Source organism: Equus quagga, chromosome 1, assembly GCF_021613505.1.
Source record: "Equus quagga isolate Etosha38 chromosome 1, UCLA_HA_Equagga_1.0, whole genome shotgun sequence".
NCBI classification, from domain to species: domain Eukaryota; kingdom Metazoa; phylum Chordata; class Mammalia; order Perissodactyla; family Equidae; genus Equus; species Equus quagga.
In genome coordinates this window covers 32,093,588-32,118,921 of record NC_060267.1, presented here as the reverse complement: position 1 = coordinate 32,118,921, position 25,334 = coordinate 32,093,588, and the positions used below count along the sequence as shown (strand labels likewise).

Here is a 25,334-nt window from a genome sequence, read left to right as displayed (position 1 = left end):
TTTTTTGATGAGTTGAGTACTGAATATTCTAATCCTCAGATTGATATTTCCCTTAAATAAACAGTTTGTAAGGCTTCACACCCATTACATGAGTTTTTTGGTTTTTTTTTTTTGAGGAAGATTAGCCCTGAGCTAACTGCTGCCAATCCTCCTCTTTTTCTCTGAGGAAGACTGGCCCTGAGCTAACATCCGTGCCCATCTTCCTCTACTTTATACATGGGACGCCTACCACAGCATGGCATGCCAAGTGGTGCCATGTCCGAACCTGGGATCCAAACCGGTGAACCCCGGGCCACCAAAGCGGAACGTGCGCACTTAACTGCTGCACCACTGGGCCGGCCCCTCCATGAGTTTTTGAAAAAAAAAAAAAAAAAAAAAGATAGTGCTTTTCAGTATTGGTATTTCTTATTAGAATTTTCTTTTTTGGTCTGTTTTAGTCTTTTATGCTTACCAAGAAGTATAACTTTGGCATTTCATTGGACTTTTTTGTGACAAGCCTTTCTTAGATGAAAGCATATCCCTCTTTTTAAAAATTTTTTATTTTATTCCTTTTTCTCCCCAAAGCCCCCGCTACGTAGTTGTATATTCTTCGTTGTGGGTCCTAGTTGTGGCATGTGGGACGCTGCCTCAGCATGGCTTGATGAGCACTGCCATGTCTGCGCCCAGGATTCGAACCGACGAAACACAGGGCCGCCTGCAGCGGAGCGTGCGGACTTAACCACTCGGCCATGGGGCCAGCCCCCCTCTTTTTACTTTTACTTTGAGAACTGCAAGATGTATACCATTTTCAATTTATTTTAGCCACATGACTTATTAATTTTAATGACTATAATGGTAATAGAACTTTATTTAAACTATGTATTCCTCCTGGATTTGGGCATATAAAATTTCTTGGAGGTAATTCTAGAGTTTGGTGTCTAATAGTTGCTATTGCTGGAAAAGAGGATATAATGACATCCTTTAGAGTTAGGAGTTTTATGATCTGTAGTATACTCAGTTTTTCTTTTGAGTCCCCACTTTGGGTTAATGGTATATGGCCCTAGATAGCTACCTCTAAGAATATGTTGGTATGCTAAGTTTTTTTTAAGAACAATATTTTCATCATATTGATAAGAAGTAGGCTGGTCTGCTGCTGTTGAAAACTTATGGTTATAAAATTTATTAAGTTTATAAAAGCCACATAGATATATTATGTACACAGTCTTGTAGATGCTGGTTAACTTTGATAGGAATACCTAAATGTAGCAGTCTCTTTGGATAGTATAGATGCTTCAGACTTAAATGTGGACAAAATACCCCCAAAACTCTAAAGTGAACAGTTCTGTTTGTATACGATGGTACTCATTTTGTGTAAGTTCTGGAAATTATTATGGGACCACTTATTTCATCTTTGGAGGCTGAGTCAGCTTCTGGCAAATGGGAGTTATGTTGTAATCTACTGATACCTGTCAGGATGTTGCTGTGAAAGCTTTTTTATTGATGTTTCTATTTCATGATTTAGATAACAGGAAAATAAAAATATTTTAACTTCAAGACAGTGATTAAATCAAAAAGTATTAATATATGTTATAGAAAGATTTATAGTAAGAGTGACATGGGCCTATAAAAAGAAAATATTAAGAATAATAGAAGCTCTTTCAGAGAATAAGTGATCTACACTTTAAGAAAGAATAGTACATATAGAAGAAAGAGAGAGAATAGAAAATAATCTCCATAGCTTAAAGAGAATGGAAATGATGGCAAGCTTTACATTGAAGGTTAAAAGAAAGAGAGGAAAGAAGAAAAAATTGTGAATTGCGTTTTGCTAATATTCACATACTATAACTAGATTTCCTTTGCTATTTGATTAACTGGAAGGGCAGAAGTGGACTCTAAACTAGTTTTGTTTTACTTCAGTAGTTTTGTTTTCCATTGGCAGTAGGGTATAGTAAGAGTTTATTTGAGGACTGCTGGTTTCACTTTCTTCTTTTAATTGATATTGTTAAATTACTGTCTAAATGCTAGGTAGGCATTTTTTCTCTTCTTTTTAGGCTTTTAATAACAACAGTAACTTCTGTTGTTGATATCATTCAAATATACACTTCATTGAGAACATTAGTTTTATTAAATTCTTAAGTTTTCATCTCTCTCTTTTTGTTACTTTTATGCTTTTCCTATTAGATGGTCTGTATTTTGTTTCCTTGTCTTGTGTTTTTCATTGTTTGTTTTCTTCGTAGGAAACACACACACATAAACACACACACACACAAGCCCAAAAACCCTACATGATTTTTAAGTTGCGTTTTTAATTGTTCTAGAGTGGAGAGTGTGACGCAGCTTTTGAGTCAGACGTGAATTCTGATGCTGACTTGACAATCTTCTAGCTGTGGGATCATGGACATAATAGTTAAACCTGTGACCTTAGGTTCTTCCCTTATAAAATGGTGGTGGTTGTAAGGATCAAGTCAGTTGACTCACAAAAAATATTTTGTACCATGCCTGGTGCGAAGTATAGACTCAGTCACTAACAGTCCTCTCCCCTGTCTTGATTTTACCCAGCTTAACAGAAATTTCAACTATTCTTTTTGGTCATGTAAATGAAGTGTTTTTTGATGAAAACTATGCATTGTCTACATTCAGCAAAAGTTTCAGGGTTATCTGATTCTAGCCCTGTTCATTGGCTTTGAGCTGTTTTATATTTTACAGCTCTTTATTTGTTGTAGATAGTTGATAAATGTGTAAATTCTGTGATGTCTAGTAGAATTTTGATTGACTTCCTTCTCCCCTTAGGAAAAAAAGTTTTACTTCCCTTTGCAATTCGTTTCAGCATTCCTTTACTCCCCATGAATTTGTGCTATTTCGACTTTTCCTTTGAACTGGTTATAATGTTTGCTTGGTTCCTCATTTTATGAATAGAATAAAATCTTTCACATGTATTCACTCTATATCTCTGAGAGTAAAATTTTACCCTTTTTTGGGAAAATTATCTTTTTATATTATATTTAAAATATTTAATATTTAAAATATTTCCAAGAAATGTCTAAATAAATTCTCAAGAGTAGATTGGTTTATTAAATGTCTGTTAAGTGCAGCACACTAGTATTTTACTTTTTCGAGGAAGATTGGCTCTGACCTGACATCTGTGTCCATCCTTCTCTATTTTATATGTGGAGACGCCTGCCACAGCATAGCTTGATAAGTTGTGTGTAGGTCCACGCCTGGCATCTGAACTGGTGAACCTTGGGCTGCCGAAGCAGAGTGCACAAACTAGTAGTTGTGCCACTGGGCCAGCCCCCACTAGTATTTTATTTTAATCATTTGATATATGGATGTTCCAACTGTAGTATCAACTCTACAAGCAATGGCAAGTGTTTCCATAATATCTAACCACTAAGTACTTTAGGTAAGATTTATTTATTTTTTATTATTTCAATACCAATATGATATTCTAAGAGTAAATTTTCCAGTGTAAAGGATTGCGTTGTATCTTTTATTGCATAGTGTCTTGAATATAGTGGAACTCTACAATTGTATTTTGAAGGAGTGAATAGATAAGGGAGTCCTGAAAAGAGAACAAGCACTTTTTTCCTTTAAGTGTCTCATCATGTTGTAATGATGAAACTTTTCTTTAATTGAGATATAATTGACGTATAACATTATATTAGTTTCAGTTAACATGATGATCCAATATTTGTATATATTGCAAAATGATCACCACAATTAGTTAACATCTGTCACCATACATTGTTACAAATTTTTTTTGTTGTGATAAAAACTTTTATGATTTACTCTCAGCAACTTTCAGATATGCAGTACAGTATTATTAACTAGAGTCACCATACTGTACATTGCATCTTCATGACTTATAACTGGAAGTTTGTACCTTTCAACCCTGTTCACCCATTTTGTCCAGCCCCCAACTCCCCAATCTGTTCTCTGTATCTAAGAGCTTGTTTTTTGGTCAGATTCCACGTATAAGTGAGATCATATGGTATTTGTCTTTCCCTCTTTGACTTATTTCACTTACTGTAATGCCCTTAAGGCTTCATCTATGTTTTGGCAAAAGGCAAGATTTCCTTTTTTTTATGGCTGAGTAATATTCCAGTGTGTGTATACACACATTTTCACTATCCATTCATCCTTTGATGGCTACTTTGTTTCTGTATCTTGGCTATTACAAATAATGCCACAGTGCACATGGGGGTGCGTATATCTTTATGAGTTAGCATTTATGTTTTGTTTTTGGATAAATATCTGGAAGTAGAATTGCTGGGTGATATACTAGTTCTATTTTTAATTTTTTGAGGAACCTCCATACTGTTTTCTGTAGTGGCTATAGCAGTTTACATTCCCACCAGCAGTTCACAAGGGTTCCCTTTTCTCTACATCTTCACCAACACTTGTTATTTCTTGTCTTCTTGGTAATACCTATTCTAACAGGTGATAACTCATCGTGGTTTTGATTTGCATTTCTCTGATGACTGGTGATATTGAGCACCTTTTCATGTACATGTTGGCCATCTGTATGTCTTCTTTGAAAAATGTCTCTTCAGATTCTCTGCCCATTTTTTAATCAGATTGTTTTTTTGCTGTTGAGTTGTATGAGTTCTTTATATATTTTGGATATATCCCTTATCAGATTTATCATTTGCAAATATTTTCCACCATTCAGTAGGTTGCCTTTTAATTTTGTCAATTGTTTCCCTTGCTGTGCAGAAGCTTTTTAGTTTGATATAGTCCCACTTGTTTATTTTTGCTTTTGTTACCTTTGCTTTTGGAGTCTAAAAGAAATTCTTTTACAGTTTCCGTAAACTGAGGGGCCAAAAGCTCTCTCAGCATATCACTTTAACATATCACTTTAACTTATGATGTCAGTTTTTTTCTTCCTCTTGTGAAATTGCTTGTAATTTGCCTATGTTTGGTCACTTTGTGTGAACAAAAACCAAAAGAAAAAAAATCTCAGACTTGAGATAGTAACTTGGCTTAAAGATATATTTATGATTTTGAAATATTTCTTCCATAGTCTTCAAATTATTACTCATTAGCCAGTGCTCTCTGTACTTTATTAGTTTGTTTCTGTTTATTTTTATTTATTGTTTGGATGTTGAAGGATTTTCTTCCTGCTGTAATAATAAACAGTGGTGATTTAAATAGCTTATTTTTAAATTTCTGTGTTCACAAAGTTATATGATTTTGTGTTGACCAAGCTAGCAATGGGTTATGAGGACTCCACCTCTACATATCTCTTTTAGAAATTAAAACATAGTTCCTTTAGTCATTTGCATGATTCTAAAAATTGTTCATTATAATTTGTGGTATATGTTGTTGCCTAAAATAGGAACACACTATTATTCCTCAAAGAAGCAAGTAGAAGTAGAGTCTTTATTTATAAAATACCCCAAAGACTAATTAAAAATAACTAAAATGGTAGAAATTTCATCAATTATATAATCCCTCTTTTATTAAGACAGCAACCATTCCTGTTTCTTGTGCTTCTACCTCTTAGCCTTTTTGTAAGGTATCAGATATTTCTCCTTGAATCTCACACCTAGATATCCTAGATATAACTTGAACTCCATTAAATTATAAATCAAAGGGCATTTCCTATAGGGATCCTTCGTTGGAGAGAGGTAATACTAATACTTTCCTAAACACTGACTTTGACTCTATTTTCTGTCAGTTAAAAAAACTAAATCTATCCTCGTATTTTGCATTTACTAACAGATCTTCATATTTAGATGTACTATTTAGAGCTTTCTCAATTCTCGTGTATTCTTTGTTTTCCATAAATGAGTGATTTTCCTACATGAGTGACTTTCAAAAATCTCACTAGTAAGCATTAAACAGGAAAAAGTGGATTTGTATATGGACCTGGTAATAAATCAGAATATCAGAGTATTTGAGGGAGATGACAGTTTGTGAAAGGTAATTACCAGCCTCTAATATACCTGCGAGATGAAAGGATGGTGAAAAAAGGGGTCCTGGATTGGGTAAGAGAATATTTGAATGAAAATTAAAGATCAAAAGTATTTTCTAAGTTAAAAGTTGTGAAAACCGTTATCATTTTGTTGGTGTTTTCTTGAATTATTTAATCATTAACAGAAATAAACAGATTTCTTTAGGTATAGTTCAAAGTTTGTGGGTATTTACACCTGTTTCTTGTTTAGACTTTACAAGAGTTATTATGCTTATGTAAACAAAACAGAGTTGACCACAGGCAGAATTACTGGAAAAAAGAATTGCATACTGTTTGGAAACTTTTGTGTGCCTTTGCTTGTGTGGTGTTCTGGCTTGTGTGGTAGTAGGCTTTTTTGTTTTAGAAGAGGCCTGTCAATGAAAAATGATATGCCCAGTGACTTTGCTAATTACCATTAAAAAGCTAAAGATGAAGAACTGCCATTCATTGCACTTTTGATTAGCTTTATAGCTGTAGAGGAGTATATGCTGACCTTGTATCCTCTAAGTCTTAGAAAACCAAAGATTTCACATTTGAAATGAAGCAAATTGTGTCTCTACTCTTGCTTAAGACAAAATGAAGCAAACAAACAAAATATGCAAAGAATCAAAATTTTTATATTTCCACTTCTTAAAAAAGTTTTGACTGAGTTTTTATGGACATTGGCGCTGTCAGGTACACTTGATCTGAATGTAAAGATTTTGTGCATGAAGACTGACACTAGTCCACTTTTAATAGACCACAGAATACTGTAGCAGTTTGAAACTAAAAATCCTATCTTCTTGGCTAAGTGAGAAGGTAATTATATTTTACATATTGCAATCTGTAATTTTCTTATTATTAAGCTTAAAAATTCCCATTTATAAATATATATAAAACATGCATACCATGATTATTATTGAATAATATTTTGAGTGTATTTGTGTGAAAAATATTTACCAATGTGGATTTTTTTTAGGGTGAGTTACTGTTATTGGATAGTTACCTAAAACCAGTGAAGATGTGTGAATTCTAGCATAGCAAAAAACTTAGAGGCTTAACTGAAAAAAATCTAGTTTTTATTTAGAGGGTAATACATTTATATGTTCTCTTTTCTTTTATAGCTCCACTCATTTGTTTTTTTGTTTTATTTTTAAAATGAGATGTGGATTCTGACATATTTAGTAAACATATTATTATTTTTTTTTTTTTTTGTTAATGTTATGATGGATTACAAGCTTGTGAAATTTCAGTTGTACATTTTTGTTAGTCATGTTGTGGGTACACCTCTTCCCCCTCCGTACCCTCCCCCCACCCCCCCCTTTTCCCTGGTAACCCCCGATCGGATCTCCTTCTCAATATACTAATTTCCACCTATGAGTGGAGTCATATAGAGTTCGTCTTTCTCTGACTGACTTATTTCGCTTAACATAATGCCCTCGATAGTAAACATATTATTAAATTAAACGAATTTCTGAAAAATCTCACTAGTATCTCCTAAGTTGAAAACACATGTAAATTTTAGGTATTTTAGGTTCAACTTTCCTTATGTCTGAAATAAGTATTGATGTGATCAGCAGGATGCCAGTTATATTGTTTATTGGTCTGTTGCTAGTTGTTGACATCTTTTCACAAACGCATCATTTCTTTAAGTAAACTAATTGGTCCCTATTAGTCTTTAGTTTGAATTAGAGTTTTTTTCCTATCTTACTTAGCCAGAGCAAGTATTAGTCAGCAGGAAATGTCGCTCATGGGGGTTGAGTACTGTAACCAGTAAGGGCATTAGAGCAAGATGTGTTCAGAATTATGTTTTTAACCATGTGTAACTATTTTTTTCTTTGTTATACTTAAAAATTGCACTCATGAATCTCCCATTTAACTTAAGAACTAGAACATTACCAATTCTAGTACTCCTCTTCTGTCTTAATCCTTGTGCTTTCCCCTAGAAGGAACCATGCTAAATCTTATCATTTCCTTGTTTTTATAAAAGCCAGTTTTATTGTATGTGTGTATATATGTATCGAGAGAGTTTTACTTGTTTATGTGCCTTATAAAAATGGCTTAGTGCCTTGCGGGCTCTCCTGTAATTTACTTTTTTCACTCAAAGTTATGTTTCTAAGACTCATCCATGTTGTTGTGTATACCTGTAGTTCCTTCATTTTCACTGATACAAAGGATTCTAATGTATGATTATGCCGCAGCTCATTTGACCATTCTCCTGTCAGTGGTTATTTAGGCTGTTGTCACTTATTTGCTATTATGAACAATACTGCTAGGACTGTTCTTATACGTGTTTTCAGTGATATCCAGTCTTTATTTAGCAGTTTTGCATAGGGAAGACTTTTGTTGAGACCAAGTATTTTCTCCTTGTGAGTAATTCTTTGGATCTCTTGGTTTTTTATTATATAATTTCTCTTTTTGCTCTTTCCTGTTGACTTTGTTTTGACTTAGACAGATAGTTCCCATATACCATTCATCCGTTTTCTTCACATGTTAACATTTTACCACATTTGCTTTATCTTTACTCTTCTTTCCCCTCCTCCTCATTCTCTTCTTTTTCTTCCTCTTCCTCTTTGTCTCAATATTTATTTATTGTTCTTAGCTAAGGCCATATATTCAAATACTATGTCCTGAGGAAACTTAGGTTAATTCTTGCTCTCCCACTCTCCCCCCTTGCAATGTGATTAGATTATTTATTTGCAGTATGGTTTAGTTCATTTGTTGCTCTTTGTGTTTCATTTTAGGATTCAATCCCCCTGTTCCCCTGCTTGTTGATTTTATTTTTATTTTATTGAGTATGTGAAATGTTAACATGATTCTAAAACTCAGAACAATATTAAAAAACTACACTCGGAGAAATTTCCTACTGTTAATTTCTTCTGTCTTTCCACTTCATTCGACCTGTCCTCCACCTGTCAGCCTCATTAGTTTTGGCTTTATCCTTTTATCCTTCCTGTGTTTCCTTTCTGACAAATGAGTAAATGCACATATCTTCATTTTTCCATTTATTTACGGACTGTTTGTACATTTTCTTTTTGGAGAATTGTCTGTTCACATTTTTTGCCCATTATTTTGTAGGTTTTTGTTCCCCCCAGTCTTTTTCCCCCTAAGTTTTAGATGTTCTTTATATATTAAGAATATTAGCCCTTATCTATGATAGGTATTATACATATCTTGTTTTTAGTTTGTCAGTTGTTTTTTAATTTTATTTAAGATAATTTTTGACACACAAAAAGTTTATGTTCCCTTCTTTTTGGTGAGGAAGATTGGCCCTGAGCTAACATCTGTGTCAATCTTCCTCTATTTTGTATATGGGATTCCACCACAGCATGGCCTGATGAGTGGTGTGTAGGTCCATGCCCCAGATCCAAACCAGCGAATGCCAGGCAGTCGAAGTGGAGTGTGTGAACTTAACCACTATGCCACTGGGCCAGCCCCTATATATTCTGTAGTCAAATTTATCAGTCTTTTCGTTTATTGTATCTGGAATTGAGTCACAGTTAAAAAGCCCTTTCTTACACCCAAGGTAAAGTGGAAGTCACTTAATATTTTTTTTTTAGTACTTATATTGTCTCCTTTTTTTTTAATATTTAGATCCCTGATCCATTTGTAGTTTATTTTTTGTCTCTAGTGTGAGGTATGAGTGTAATTTTATCTTTTTTCCAAATGGCTAATCAATTGTTTTGGCACTATTTATTAACCTGTGTTTGCCTCAGTGATTGAAGTGTCAGTTTCATCATATACTGAAGTTTCACCCCTACATGAGTCTGTGTCTGGACTTCCTGGTATGTTCTTTTGGTCTGTTTATTGCTGCACCAAATAAACACCCTATTTTACTTACAAACAGTTTCTTTATTTGTTTTTTAAGGTTTTTTTTTTTTTTTGTGAGGAAGATTGGCCTCAGCTAATGTCTATTTCCAATCTTACTCTTTTTTTTTTTTTTACTGTCTCTCTCCCCAAAGCTCCAGTACATAGTTGTCTGTCATAGTTGTCCTTCTAGTTCTTCCATGTGGGATGCTGCCACAGGATGACTTGATGAGCAGTGTGTAGGTCTGCACCCAGGATGTGAATTGGTGAACCCCAGGCCATGGAAGTGGAGCACGCGGACTTAACCACTGTCACCGGGCCACCCCCTAAAGTATCTTTTAATATAATTTACTACAGTGTATCTTAAGGTCAGTAGTATGTTTTAATACAGTTTACTTTTGTATATTTTATTAAGAGGGGCTAGTCTTCTCCTTATATTCTTTCTTTTGTAGTTTTCTCTATTTTCGCATTTTTACTTTTTCCATGTGATGATGACTGTCTAGCTAGATTTGTCCAGCTCCATTATAAAAAAGCTTATTAATACTTTTATTGGAATTATATTAGGCCTATAAATTAACTAAGGGGGCCAGCCCCAATGTGTAGTGTTTAAGTTCGTGTGCTCTGCTTTGGCAGCCCAGGATTCATGGGTTCAGATCCTGGGCATGGACATATATACTGCTTATCAAGCCATACTGTGATGGTGTCCCACATACAAAGTAGAGGAATGTTGGCACAGATATTAGCGCAGTGACAATCTTCCTCAGCGAAAAAACAAAAAACTCCAAAAAACCACCGAAAAAACCTTAATTAAAAAAAAATTAAGTAAGGAAAGACTGGCATCTTTATGATATTTAGTTGCCCTATTTAATTACAAGGGGTATCTTTACCTTTATTCAGGTCTACCTTTCAGTCTTTCAACAGTATTTTAAAGTTTTCCTCATGTTTCTAGCTAATTTTATTCCTAAGTATTTTATCTTTTCTGTTGCTATGGAAAATATTATTCTCTCTACCATTATATCCTGTAAATAGTTATTGTTTTTACATATGAATGCTATTGATTGCTGATCATTAAGTTGATATTCTGCTACTTTACTGAATGTGTTTATTGTTTGAGTTAGCAGGAACATGAGATAGTTTTCCACCTTTTCCTATTTTTATGATTGTACTTAGTTTCTCTTGTCTAATTGCATTGGCTCATACCTTTACTGCGGTGTTAAATGGTATAGAGATGGTAGGCATCTTTATCTTGTTCCTGATGTTAGAGTAAACACCTTTAGTTTTTCTTCATTAACATTCTGATTTTGGGACTAAGGTCTAGTCATGTTAAGAAAATATCTAGGGACCAGCCTGGCGGCATAGTGGTTAAGTTCGTGTGCTCCACTTCAGTGGCCCGGGGTTCACTGGTTTGGATTCTGGGCATGGACCTACACACTGCTCATCAAGTCATGCTGTGGAGGCATCCCACATGGAAGAACCAGAAGGACTTACCACTAACATACAACTATGTACTGAAACTCTGGGGAGAAAAAGGAAAAAAAAACAGGAGATTGGCAACAAATGTTAGCTCCAGGCCAGTCTTCCTCAACAAAAAGCAAAAAAAAGAAAGAAAGAAAGTATCCATCGATTTCTGTTTTCGTGAGAGTTTTTGACAGTTATGGGTGTTTGATTTTATCAAAAGCGTTTTCAGTCTTGGAGAGAATTATATCATTTTTCTCTTCAAGTCTATTACTATGGAGTATTGTATTAATGAATTCCCTGATAGTGAACCAGCCTTGCATTCCTGAAAGAAATCTGAGTTGTTCACAGTATATCATTTTCTCAATATGGTGTTGGGTTCCATTTACAGCTATTTTATTTAGAATTTTTACCTCATTATTTTTATACAGTACTCTAAAACCTCTAATTATTCTGTTTTTATTCTGTCTTTATCAAGCTTAGCTGTCAATATTATGTTAATGTTATGTAATGCTAATAAAGTTTTCCTTCGTTTTCAATACTCTGGAACAATTTTAGAACATTGGGGTTATTCATTTTCTGAATTTTTTGTCAGAAATCCTCTTGAAATGCCTTATCTGTGGGGTACTTACCTGATAACTATTTTTTTCCCCTAGGAAATCGATCTCTTTTTTACAGGTTGTTTTTTTAAGCTCTAATCACATCATCTTTTATAAACTACATTTCTGAAGAATTGCCCATTTTATCTAGATTTTCAAATGTATTTACTTAGAAGTCTGTAGAGGAATTTTATGATTTCTTTTTTTAAAGATTGGCAGCTAAGCTAACATCTGTTGCCAATCTTTGTTTTCCTTTTCTTTCTCCCCAGAGCCCCCCAGTACATAGCTGTATGTTCTAATTGTAGGCCTTCTACTTGTGCTGTGTGGGATGCTGCCTCAGCATGGCTTGATGAGCAGTGCTAGGTCTGCACCCAGGATCTGAACTGGTGAAACCCTGGGCCACCGAAGCAGAGCATGCGAACTTTGCCACTTGGCCACAGGGCCAGCCCCAGTTTTATGATTTTTAAAAAAATTTCTGCTGTTTTAATTGTTATGTTCCCTTTGTCATTTAATTTGTATATGTGTACTTTTTCCCTTTTATTGTTAATAAGTTTAAACTATTATTTTAATTGTTTTTTAGAAATTCAGGATTTTGGTTACTTTTCTTCTTAATCTACTTTGATATCTGCATTATCTTATTTTCTTTATTGTGTTTTTAAAGTTTTCTTTGTGTCTGTTTTAGTTTATTAGCTGAGAATTTAATTCATTGATTTTCTTTTAATTGTGTTCAAGGCTACAGATTTTTTCTAAACACTGCTTTAAATATAGCCCATAGATTGATATGTTTTAATTATCATTATTTCTTAGAAATTATGTAATATTTTGACACGGGGAAATTAAAATTATATTGTGGTTGGGCAGGTAATGGAATAGGTGAAAAGATTCTTGGAAAAGCTTGTTTTGAATGTTGGCAAATGATAATTTCAATGACAACTTCCATTTATTGAATGTTTACCATGTACTTATCTGGTACAACTAAGTGGTTTATGTACGTTATCTAATTGAAGCGACATAACATCATTTTGAAGTACATATTATTTCCCAATTTTTCAGAAGAGGAAACTGGGACTTAGATGGGTTTATATAATTTGTTGAAGGCTGCATAATGAGTATGTTGTCATTATTCAAATTTGAATCTATTTCTGTCTTCACAGCCATAGCTTTTACTTAGGCAGTAATATTGTGAGGTCACAGAGGTATTGAACAGTAGGGCATAATCAGGGATCTGTTAGCACAGTGTGACTGGAGTGAAGTTGGTATCATTTCTGGCTTGGGCAAGTAGTTCATTGAGATACATTTGACTCGGATGGAAAACATCAAGCAAAGCAGGTTTATCTAAGATGATGGATTAAGTTTGATGTACCTATTAGACAGCTAAATGAAACTGTCTGGTAGTTAGGTGAGTATATGGATCTGGAGGTCTGCAGAGTGGTTTGTGCTAGAGATGAGAATTTAGGGGTCATTAGCTTATAGGTGGTGATTTAAATAATGGATTTTGAAAGTGGTAAGAATAATGTGAACACTGAGAAGATCAGAGGATATAGGAAACAGTGAAATTTAAGATTGAGTAGAGAAAGAGCCTGAAAAGGAAACAAGAAAAAAATGGTCAAAATGTTAGGAGAACATCTAGGATATAGTGGTTCACAGGTGCCAACGGAAGAGTTTCAAGGAGAAGGGAGGGTCATTGGTATTATGTGCTCTGGAGAATTAAAGGAGGATAAATAAGAAGTGTTCATTTGACTTAGTAAGTGAAGGGAAAATTAATGTCTTAAGTGCTGGGTCCAATGGAGTGATGCGTGTTGGGTGAGGAAGAAGAAAATGGAGACAGGAATCATTTGGAGACAAGAAATTTGGTTCTGAAAGGAAAGTGTGATAAGGTGATGGTAGCTAGTGGAAAGTGTCAGGTTGAGGATGCCCTCCTTCCCCTCCCTACTTTCTTCCCTCAGCTAATCCTTTTCTTTTCCCCTTATTTATCTCTTTTCTTTCCTGTCTCCCTTCCTTCTTCCCTTACTTTATTCTACCCATTTTCCCTCCCTCTTTCCCTAATATGATATACTTGAACATTTACTATTATAGGATGAGAATTTAACTTGGGACAACATGACATCTTGTCTTAGATTGTGGCTGTAAATATGAATGACATAAAGGAATGTTAAAATGTTCAGGTGTTAGATCAGAAAGATATTTTTAAGACTTTCTTGAACCTGGGATCATAGTCACACATACCCTTTATGCCCAGAAATAAACATACTTGTTCAACAAATTTGAATAATCTTTGAAATAATAATGAAAATAATATCAGCACATGCTAAAAGCTGTACATCTTTTAGTCACTGTAAGCCTAATTAGCAACTCTATGCCACTTTTACAGATGAGGAAACTGAAGGAAGTTAAGCAAACTTGCCAGTTCTATACCTGGTATGGCAATATGGTTCCACAGTCTATGCTCTTAATCACAAGGCTGTGTTTCCTCTTATTATACTATAGTACTTATTTTTATACCTTTAAAAATTAATTACTAATATTTTGTTGTAAATTATAGTTCAGAATTAGAAGTTAGAATATTTTGTCCTTTATTTGGAAATCTGTTAGTGTATAGAATAGTGAAAATTAGAAAAAAAAATTTGTTAGATATATCAATTACAAAGGTGAGTTGAAGTTTTAGTTTTCTATATTTCAGTTAAAATAGTGAAATGCCTGTTGGAGAAGCTAGGATACCTTATCCAATATGGCACATGGTATTTTAGAAACATAATATTGCTACACAATAGAAGTGCATATAAGATAATTAAATGATCTCATAGGGTACCAATCAGACATTGATATATTCTGTAGTTTGTTAATACCTAATGACCTTATAAATGTCTTTCTTCAGGGAAAAATGCAATTTCCATTGTGAGCTGCCTTCCAGAATTTATAGTAGAACTGCGCTGAACTTGCTACTGATGCCAATGTGGAATAAAGGTCTTTATAATTTAGAAAGTCAGAACATATAAATGAATTACTGCTAAAAATGATTACGTAACTCTTCTTAAATTTTAAAACTCATAATCAAAATATATTTGAGTTTTTAGAACATTTGAAAATAAACTGTTTATTTTGCCCTCATCGATATTTTTGTCTTATTTCATGCTTGGCAATTGGCTTTCCTTTCATGACCTTTGTATCTGAGCCCTAGTCACAATCTAATAATGTTTTGTTATGAAACGAATTACAGAATTATGTTTCAACATTATTTTTCTGTAGAAATACTTCAGCCAACTAAAACTGACTTTAACATGAAAAATCTTTTGTTGTTGCAAAAGAAGTTGTTCACACAGAGACAGATAGGTTAGTTTATTTTAAAGTAATTGTTCTTCCCTTTAGCTCACTTTATTGTAGTAAATGAATGATTTCACTTGCCTCCTGGGTCATAAGGTCATTGAGGACATGGATGCATGTCTTCACTGCTGTCTTCTCAGTGCCTGCCTAGTGTCTGTGCCTGGCACTAGTAGGCACACGAGTGCTTTTTCTTAACTAACTGAATAGATAGGTAATATATTTGAATACTTTCTCTGAGTTGGAAAATGCACTTCTTATGGTAATGTATTAGTATGTAAACACTAAGACATTTTTTAAATTGTTTTTTTTTGCCTGAGTCTCACACGTAAATGTCATGTTAAATTTAGAAACACTAGTTTTTTAGATTTCAGATAATGGTCCCTGAGCAATAGTCATAGAATCCTCATTTTCAGTCTCATTGCTTTTACGTCCCTTGCTCTTTTCCCTTTCCCTCCCTCTGCTGTCTTTCTTCCCTTTCAACCTGTTCTTTTGTTCTTTATTTTCTCTTTAATAATCCTTTTTTTCTTTTGGTTTTCCTTTAGTATCTGGAGTCCATCTTTCTCCAGCTTCTCCTGAGATTGTACTGGACCATGACCACTCTTCTCCCTCAGTTGGCTGCCTCTCTTCTGAGCCCATCATTTCATCACCAGAGAATACACATGCAGACAACAGCATTGTCAGGCAGACTATTCCTAAAGCACAGGTAAAGACAAGCATATATATATATTTTTTTTTAATTGAGTTCATAATAGTTTACATCATTGTGAAATTTCAGTTGTACGTTATTTCTTGTCCGTCACTGTATACATGCTCCACTTCTCCCCCTGTGCCCACTCCCCACCCCGCTTCCCCCAGTAACCACTGAACTGTTTTCTTTGTCCATGTGTTTGTTTATATTCTGTATATAAGTGACATCATATAGTGTTTGTCTTTCTCAGTCTGGCTTACTTTGCTTAGCATAATACCCTCCAGGTGCATCCATGTTGTTGCAACTGGGATGATTTTCTCTTTTGTATGGCTGAGTGGTATTCCATTGTATATATATACCACATCTTTATCCAGTCATTGGTCGATGGGCACTTGGATTGCATCCATGTCTTGGCCGTTGTGTATAGTGCTGCAATGAACATAGGGGTACATGTGTTACTTTCGATTATTGATTTTAACTTGTTTGGGTAGATACCCAGTAGTGGGTTAGCTGGGTCATATGGTATTTCTGTTTTTAGTTTTTTGAGGAATCTCTATACTGTTTTCCATAGTGGCTGCACCAGTTTGCATTCCCGCCAGCAGTGTATGAGGGTTCCCTTTTCTCCATACCCTCTCCAACATTTGTTATTTTTAGTCTTAGTGATTATGGACATTTTAATGGTTGTGAGGCGATATCTTAGTGTGGTTTTGATTTGCGTTCCCCTGATGATTAGTCATGTTGACCATCTTTTCATGTGCTTATTGGCCATCTGTATATCTTCTTTGGAAAAATAAGACAAGCAATTTTTATGAGAAGTTTGCATACTTAAAAATACTGATTTAAGTGAAGCTTTTCTGATTTCTTTTTTTTATTTTCTAAAAAATAATTCTGAAGGTATTCTAACTTTGAGGATAATATCTAGAATAGAAAAACCTTGAATTATATGTTTGTTTTGTGGCACAATTGCAAGATAATTTAATTAGCCTTAGGTAACAAAATATAGTTTGAGTATCTAATCTATTAAAATGGCCTTTAGCTTTGCATTTCAAATCTTGAACTTCAAAAGGGAAAATAATTACAAAAAAAGGACAATTTTTTTCTCTTTTCAGGGGATTTCACCACGTGTTTGCAGGTATTAGAGTGTTCATTTCAATTTTAGAGTAAAAACCAAAAAGACAGCAATCATAGGATTTATTCACTCAAATATTTATTGATCCAGTCATTATGCTAGATGCTGGAGGTTGTCCAGATTTCCAAAGAGCTGTATACGTCTTGGGTCACCTGTTAAATTTACTAGAAAATGATGATCAATTAGAGGTTATTGATAGATTTCAAATTCTGATTTAAATTTAAAATATAAACAAGTTCTATGTGTTTGTTTAAATTTGAGAACTGGTGAGTAACAGATGTGTCTATACTTAACTATCCATTCTCAAGCATAAGAAACAGTTTCAAGTTTTTTAATGCTTTGCTTGAAAAATAATAAATGCTTTAAACTCTAAAAGTTTAGAGGAAATTTTGTTTCTTACTGCAAAGATCAGGTTGTTGTAACAATTGAGGTCTTCTGTTGATTTACTTAAAGGGTGAAATAATTTCAGAACCTTTGCTACAACTTAATTTCCAAATGTGGTTTCTGGTGCCCTTTGGATGTTTTCATTATTGGTACAGTGTAAACTTTCCCCTCTTGTGTATTTTTTTTTTTTTAATGTGGTTTAGATTCAGCAATCAACACACACTCATCTGGATATCTCACTTTTTCCATTGGGTTTAACTGATGAGAAAAGTAATGGAACAATTGCTCTTGTGGATGATTCTGAGGATCCTGGAGCCAATTTATCAAACATACAGCTTCAGCAGAAAATTTCAAGTCTAGAGATTAAACTCAAAGTTTCTGAAGAGGAAAAGCAGAGAATTAAAAAGGTATATATACATTTGCCTAAAAACAATAAATGTTTGAATTGCATTTACTAAAAATTTGATATAATCCCAATCTCTGATTAAAAACTCATCAGTAGAAGTTCAGTAGAAGAAGATGCAGTCCTCCCTTGGCTGTAGCTTTAAATCAATCATTTGATGTTTATCACTTAGAAAAGTCTTTGATAAGAAATCTCTAGTCCTCAATATGTCCTTTTAAAGATATGGAACATCTTTTACTTGACTTTTTTTCTCTAACTAATGCTTTCCTTCTGGTTTATTTTTATTTACTTTGAAAGCAGGTAGTATTATATTTCTTATGTAGATGAGAACATTTGTAACATTGACTTGCCCCTGTGGGCAGTCAGGCATCATGGGATATTTGACAAGAGTACTTAGATATACAGCTGTTTAAGTAAATTATTTATTTATGTTCTCATTTCTCTTTTTTGCAAATACATCTATGAAAAGACCTTAGCAAATTTATAGAAAGTATGTGCAGAGAGAGATTGTGTTTATTGTGATTAGTTTGGATTCTTTTGTTCATTAGCATGAATAATTTGTGTTATATTAATGTTTGATATTGGTCTGGAGTGAAGCATACAATCTATAATACTGTTGAACTTTCAACCATACTTCCTATAGGTACTTTCCTTACTAAATACTTTCTGGTATGTTCAATTGAAAAAATAAGTATATTTTATGCCAATAAATATTATGAAACTTATGCTTGGATTTTTCTTTTAGGATGTGGAATCATTGATGGAAAAGCATAGTGTCTTAGAGAAAGATTTTCTTAAAGAAAAAGAGCAAGAGGCCATTTCTTTTCAAGAGAGATACAAAGAACTTCAGGTAAACCGAATGAACTTAAAATTTAATACTTAGGTCTTTTGATGAAGGATGTAATGTAGTTTCAAAAAGTGCTCAAAAATACTGTATGAATGAAGAATCAGATATTTGCTTAAATGTATAATATTGATCAATGGGGATGAAGGTAATGATAAATGCCATTTTGAAAAGTATGAATCTGTGAGAAGCCATGAGGGTTATTTGTTTGAGACTCAGTTTGGTGGAAAATATTCTGTTTCTGATGGATAAAATTTGGAAATTGGACATTCTAATTTTTCTTATTGTGATTACATTTGAAAAGAGCTTAGAATCCTATAAACCCCAAACCGAGATGTTAAACCTTTTTCATAAATTGTTTGTAATAAATGTCTCCTCTTTTTCTCCTCCTCAGATTTCCTCAATAAACTTGTTTCTTCTGCAGTCTTCCCCCATTCCAGTAAATGGCAACTCTGTCTTTCCAATTGCTTAGGCCGAAACTTATATTTATTCCTCCTTGTACTTACCCATCTGTTTCTTTAGCAAAACCTGTTGGCTCTACCTTCAAAATATCCAGGTTTTGACACTTTATTTTTGTGGTCACTGCTACCAGCCTATTCGAGGCCATTCTTATTTCTCCATTGGAGTACTAAAGTATCTTCTAACCAGTCTTTTTGCTTCTGTCATTGCCCGCTTACAGACCGCACTCCACATTGCAGCCACTGTGATCTGTTTAACACTTGAAGGTGATCATGTCATTTCTCTGCCTCAGTGGCTTCTCATCTCACCCAAACTAAAAGTCAAGTAAGTCCTTAAAATGATTTGCAAGGCCCTACATTCTCTTTTATCCCTTTCCCTGTCTTTTCTCTGCTTCTTTCTCAATCGTTTTGCTTTATTCCTGTGTCTGGAACATTCTTCCCTCAATTTTCTGCGTGGTTTTCTTTTTTATATCATTCATGTCTTTGTGTAAATATCACCTTATCAGAGAGACCTTTCTAGACAACACTGACATCCCCTACCAGCCTTCCCATATTCTGCTTTATTTTTCTGCATAGCACTTTTTACACCTGACAAACTACGTATTTACTTGTTTATTTGCTTAGATCATTTTAGTAGCCTCCTAAGTGGTCTTCTAGCTTCTGCCCTTGCTGTTCTCCCTAATGAGTATTTCAGCAGATAGACTAGTATTTTTAGAAATGTAAATCAAGTCATTTCCCAACCTCAATTCTCATTCACCTATCAATGTAAATCTTCTGACGTCTCCAGCTTTTCTGGTTCACCCCCAGCTCTTTACTTACACCCAACTTCATAATACGGTCCAGGCGAATGTGTGAGTCTCTGTGGGAGACATTCCTTGGCTGTTGGAGTGGTAAGTGGAGGGAAATGGTTTATGACTCACAGTCTCTCTGACTCTAATGCTCTTCTTCCAGATATCTACATGGCTGTGTTAAAAAAAATAAAATAAAAAACTTGAAAATAAGGAGAAGAGTGAACAGTGTGTTCTTGCAGAGTCCTGTGGGGATCTTGTTTAATAGACCTACCCAAGGATTATTTAGAAGAATGTACTTTATGTGATTCACTGTATACTGCTGATTAAAAGTCTCAAATGTATTGACATGGTAATTAATTTTTTTTCCCAGAAGAGATGCAAATAATTTCTGTCTGTTAGAAAAGGTAACTTCAAAGAATACTGTTTATTGCCCTGTAGGACATTCACCAGTTTTGTCTCTAACCAGCACTCTTTCTTAGTCAAAAACTGCGTTATTTAAATTTTCTGTATGTATATGTATACCTCTTTAAATGCTCTTTAAACCAGTCTTAACATTTGATTCATTCAATCTTAACATAAATGATTCATTTATTAATAAATGAGTAGAATAAATCTTTGATGTATGTTCAATTTATATTTATATGAGTCACATTTTAACTGTTTGAAAATTATGCTTTTTAACCACTCTCAGTGAACCTGGCTTCTTTCAGATTCTTGCTCAAATGCTACCTTTTAATGGAGGCTGTCCTTGACCATGATATAGAAAATAAGAACCTGTGTACATGCTCAGCACTCCTTAGCTTTCTTTCTTTGCTTTTTTTCCTCCTCCTCATAGCACTAATCTCCACCTGTTATTTTATTTTCATTCGTTTTTTTTGTTGTTGTTGTTTTTCCCGCACTAGAGTGTAAGCTCTGTGAGATTAAGAACTTTCCTTCCCAGTGCCTAGAGCAGTACCTGGCATGTGGTGTGGGCTCAATTAATATTCTTAAGTGAATGAATGAATTACTCGCTAATATAATGCACCCTGCCTCTAGTGAATAATTACATTGTGTATGGCCACACTTACCAGCCCTGTACTTAGAACTGTGGTGCGTATTGGAAGGTGCAGTACAGAACACTGACGGAACCTTCTGTTTTCTTCTATCTGCATTGAGTGACATGTTCTGGGCCCTTTGGTGGGACCTGTACCTTTGCAAATGCAGTTTCTCAATCTATTAATGGAAACAATAACACACCTGAGAGACCATCTAAGACCAGTCATACAACACTTTGAGCTTCTCACAGTGAAGACCAATATAAATGCCAAGTGGCATTATCATTGCTGTCCTACTGCTTTTACTATTAATAGTGATAATCTAAGAATAACAACTCGAGTCTTCAAAACTAATATTCAATTTAAAGAGATCTTCCTTTTACAAGAAACAGTACTTCCAAAGAAAACTGTTTTCAGATAATTTTACTTCAACACCAAGAAAGGCCTCTCTCCTTTTTATACCATGTGAATAAAAGTGTAAACTAACTTATGGAGTATTTTATCACTTTGGCTAAATAAATGATAGAAAAAATGCACTAGGAGGTCTCATAGCTAACTTGGACTCAAAGGCAGGCATGCTGTTTAGCTTGTATGCCACTGTCCCTGATGAAAGCATTTCTTTTGCTATAGTTCCACAGGTCCTTGTTGTTCTGGAATTTGGACATTTTTTTTTTTCAGTCTGTTTTCTCTCTGTTGTTCAGATTGGGTAATTTTATTGTTCTGTCTTACAGTTTATTGATGCTTTCCAGTGTCCCCAACATTCTTCTGTTGAGCCAGTTGTTTTTTATTCTGTTATTGTAATTTTCAGTTCTAAAATTTGTATTTTTGTTCTTTTTTATATCTTCTATTTCTTTGCTGAAACTTTGTTCTTTTCCATGTTTCAATCATATTCATAATTGCTTCTTAAAGCATTTTTATGATGGTTGCTTTAAAATTCTTGTCAGATAATTCTAACATCGGTGTCATCTCAGTGTTGCTGTCTGTTCATGATCTTTTCTTATTCAGGTTGAGATTTTCCTGATTCTTGGCTTGATGAGCAGGTCTTAATTATATTCTACACATTTTGGGTATTTTGTATGATACCTTGGGTCTTGTTTAAATCTTATATTTTAACAGGCTTCCTCCGACACTGTACAGGTTGAGGAAATGTAGATGCCACTTTGTTAATATCAGGTCTGGGGTGAAATTCCAAGATTCCCACTCAAGCTGCCTTTGACACCCTGGGCAGAAGGGGTGCCTCCTTACTCCAGGGAGAAAGTGGGATTTCAGGTCCCCCCATAGGCCTCGTTGTTAAAATTCCCTCGTCCCTCTGCCATGGGACTGGGGTTCGTTTCCCAGTCAGGGAACCACACCACTTGTCTTTTAGTTGTCGTCCTGTGGCAGCTGTGTGTTGGCTGTGATTCTGAAAGCTATGCCACTGGTTTTTCAAATACCGTCAGGGTCAGGATCACTCATAGTGGACAGGTTTCATTAGAGCTTCCAAACGAAGACAGACTAGGGAGTAGGACCTAGCCACGTGCTTCTGAAAAAAATTGATTATGAAAACCCCCTAGTGACAGAATATTGTCTGATATAGACTGTTCTGTTACGGAGCTGGAAGATGAGAGGATGACACAGAAAGACCGGGCAGGGTTCAACTCTGCTGTACGCAGGGTTGCTAGGAGTCAGAGTTGACTCACTACACTGACAACAACATAGGCCTTGGCTGATACCATCCTGCTGGGAGGAGAGAGGCTCTTTCTTACTCTTCCCCATGTGCTTGTACTGACCTCATGGAGAGGGGAGGCCTTGTTACCTCTGAATGGAGAGAGAGCGAGCGAGATTGTGCATCCTTATCTCTGAGTGGGGGTGCAAGTCTTAAAAAAGAGCTCCAAACCATCTGGCTTTCTGTGTTACCACCTCAGGGGATAGTCAGGGGCACCTCCTCAAAGCTGGGCGAGGGTTGAAGTCTGGGCTCAGCATTTTGGCCTTTGCTCACAGAGCTGGAAGTGGGGTCATATATTTTTCCGTGGGGTTTGGCTGTCATAGGGCATTTGTTATCTAAAAGTTTTTTGTTCTTCTGGGCTGCTTCTTTCATGGGCCTTTGGCTAGAGGGCAATAGCTTTTCTTGGGGTTATTTTTGTTTGTGCTCATTAGCATTTCCTGGTTGCTGGCCATGCCAGTACCCAATTTGGAATATATGAGGCCACAAAAAACCTCACAGAACTTACAGTCGTGTCATTCCTTGGGTCCCTAGGTCCGTAGGTGATCTGCCTTCTTGCCACCTTCTAGAATCTTCTTACATTTGTTTTAAATAGAATGTCCAGGCCTTTTAGTTGTACTTACTGAGAAGAAGAGGGAGAAATCTTAGTGAATAAAGGGAACACTTTAAATTTTAAATATTCTTTGTTGTAGCTGCAGCAGAAATTTAATTTCTTTTAAAAAATACATTAAAACAGGTATTTTGAAAATTTTTTTTAAGGAAAACAGTTTAATCAGCTGAGTCATTGTAGATGGAGGAGGGGCAAATAAAATATGGATAACTCAAACGGGGAGATAATTCATAAGACTCTATATCTGCTTTATACTTAGCAAGTTTGTATATGCGTAGATATATGTGTTAGACTTCCTGGAAATGTGCTTTCAATAAAATATTTAAATTATATTGTAAAGACCTGATTCATTAAGAATTTAGAAAATCTTGGGCTTCACTATTTGACTTCCTTTCTATAATCCATTTCTTTATGTCACATAGCCTTTTCTTCAAACTGATACAAAGTTCTATCTAATAATTTCTTAGGAATAGGAGATATTAAATTTGTGAGTGTCAAAGGGGGCCACTGTGTGCTAAATTTATGTAGGATGAAATATTAGCAAAAGTGAGTTTTTAAATAGTGTATGTTAAGTTTCTTGCTTGAATTTATGGTCTCTGCCAGCCAGCCCTCAGATATTTGAAAGTCAATAGATTTGTCATATGTTTTCTGTAGGATGTGGCAATCCATAGGTTTTTTTATATTGTAGGCGTATATAACATATAGGTTTTCTAAATATTTGTGGACCTTAATGAAACAGAAAAAATTTTCTTTCCTGCTATTTACAATGACAGGGATAGTATATCAGTGCCTGTCTCTCTATGGTATCCTAAATAAAGCAGAACATTTAGGAATATAAAAAGATAGTACTGACAATTAAATTAACTGAGAGGCCTTTCTCCTTAAAACATGTTAGTAGGCTTATTTATTAAAAAAAATGTTTATTGTAGAAAATGTGGACAAAACAGAAAAAGAAAAAATTTATACTTAACACCATGAGAAATACAAGTATTTTTATTTGATCTCAAATATAAGACTTTAATTTTCAATTTTGTAAAGAAATCTACCTCCACTTAGGCCACTGTTGGGTGTGCCTTTGTCAAGAGTTTAGTCCGACCAGAGTAAAAGTAATTAATAAATGGAATGTTTGCAAAACCTTTTAACAGCCTTCATTTTTTTTTTTTTTTTTTTTTTTTTTGCCAACATTAACTATTACGGAGAATTCTAACAGTGTTGTTTTATGCGATATGGTCTAATGACCAGGATAGGTGGAGGGGTGTGAATGTGTCCCTAACAGAAGGAAATAGCGAATACTGTGAACTCTGCAGCACAATGGGGCTGTGCACTACCTCTCCTTTCCTGTTCTGTCCAGGGTGTGTAGCCCAACCAGAGGAAGCAAAATGAGTCATGCTGCATTTGTCAGAGGTGGCTATTTAAAGGATTTTTCATGAAACTTGAATAGAGAACTCATCTTAGTACAACTTGGATTCCAGTCTTTTTTGTCTTCTTTCTCTGGCTCCTGTAGCCAGTCACTCCACACCTGTGACTTTCATTGAAGAAACTTGGCAGCTTATCAGATCACACAAATCATAATGCTACCACATTTTTAAAAAATTTAATTAACAGGCACAGCTGGTTATCATATTATCTCTGATAGTTATCAGTATTAGTAGCTATGGCTAGCTTTGGGAATTTTCTGTATAAACTTTTTAAAGACTGGGCCTGTTCTTCCAAGTGTCATTTCCTATTGAAATACCTCCTGGTTATAGTATTTTGATTATTCTGTTTGAGCTTTTATTTAAAAAAAAAAAGCAGTTATGTGAAAATACAGTGTTTCAGAGGCCCTTAAATTGACCTCTTAAATGGATTTATACTGCTGCAGGTTACTACCTATGTTCTGTTGCTGATTTTACAGTTTACATTACTTAAATATGAATAGTAGTGTTCTCAATATTTATGTGTACTATTTTAAAGTGAATACCAGTTAGGTGTTGGACAGTTGGACCCTTAGACCCGCAGGCGGCTGTAATAATTGTGCTTTATGGAATTTGGTTAAAGAAAGATTTAGAGAAGTGGCTTGTTACACGTGAGCATTTAGCTTGACGACTCGGTATGTGAGGAATTAACCAATTTGGCATACTAAACCCAAAATGTAGTTGTGGTCCTATTTTAAGTAGAGAACGCTGAAGGAAATACGAATTAAGCATAGCTTGAAG

At 34.8% G+C, this 25,334-nt stretch overlaps 1 protein-coding gene across 11 annotated transcripts in view; it reads left to right on the top strand.

Moving 5' to 3' along the window:
* The window catches only part of CCDC91 (coiled-coil domain containing 91), a 334,397-nt gene that overhangs the window by 93,688 nt on the left and 215,375 nt on the right, over window positions 1-25,334 (top strand). For 5 of the 11 annotated variants that reach the window (XM_046640057.1, XM_046640067.1, XM_046640096.1 and 2 more), the window contains 2 exons: window positions 17,501-17,704; window positions 18,446-18,550. In XM_046640057.1, the coding sequence (XP_046496013.1) occupies window positions 17,501-17,704; window positions 18,446-18,550 (309 nt within the window). Of the gene's footprint in view, window positions 1-14,650; window positions 14,740-15,638; window positions 15,800-17,500; window positions 17,705-18,445; window positions 18,551-25,334 lie in introns of all 11 variants that reach the window. The other 6 variants (XM_046640038.1, XM_046640019.1, XM_046640009.1 and 3 more) reach the window with 2 other exon arrangements.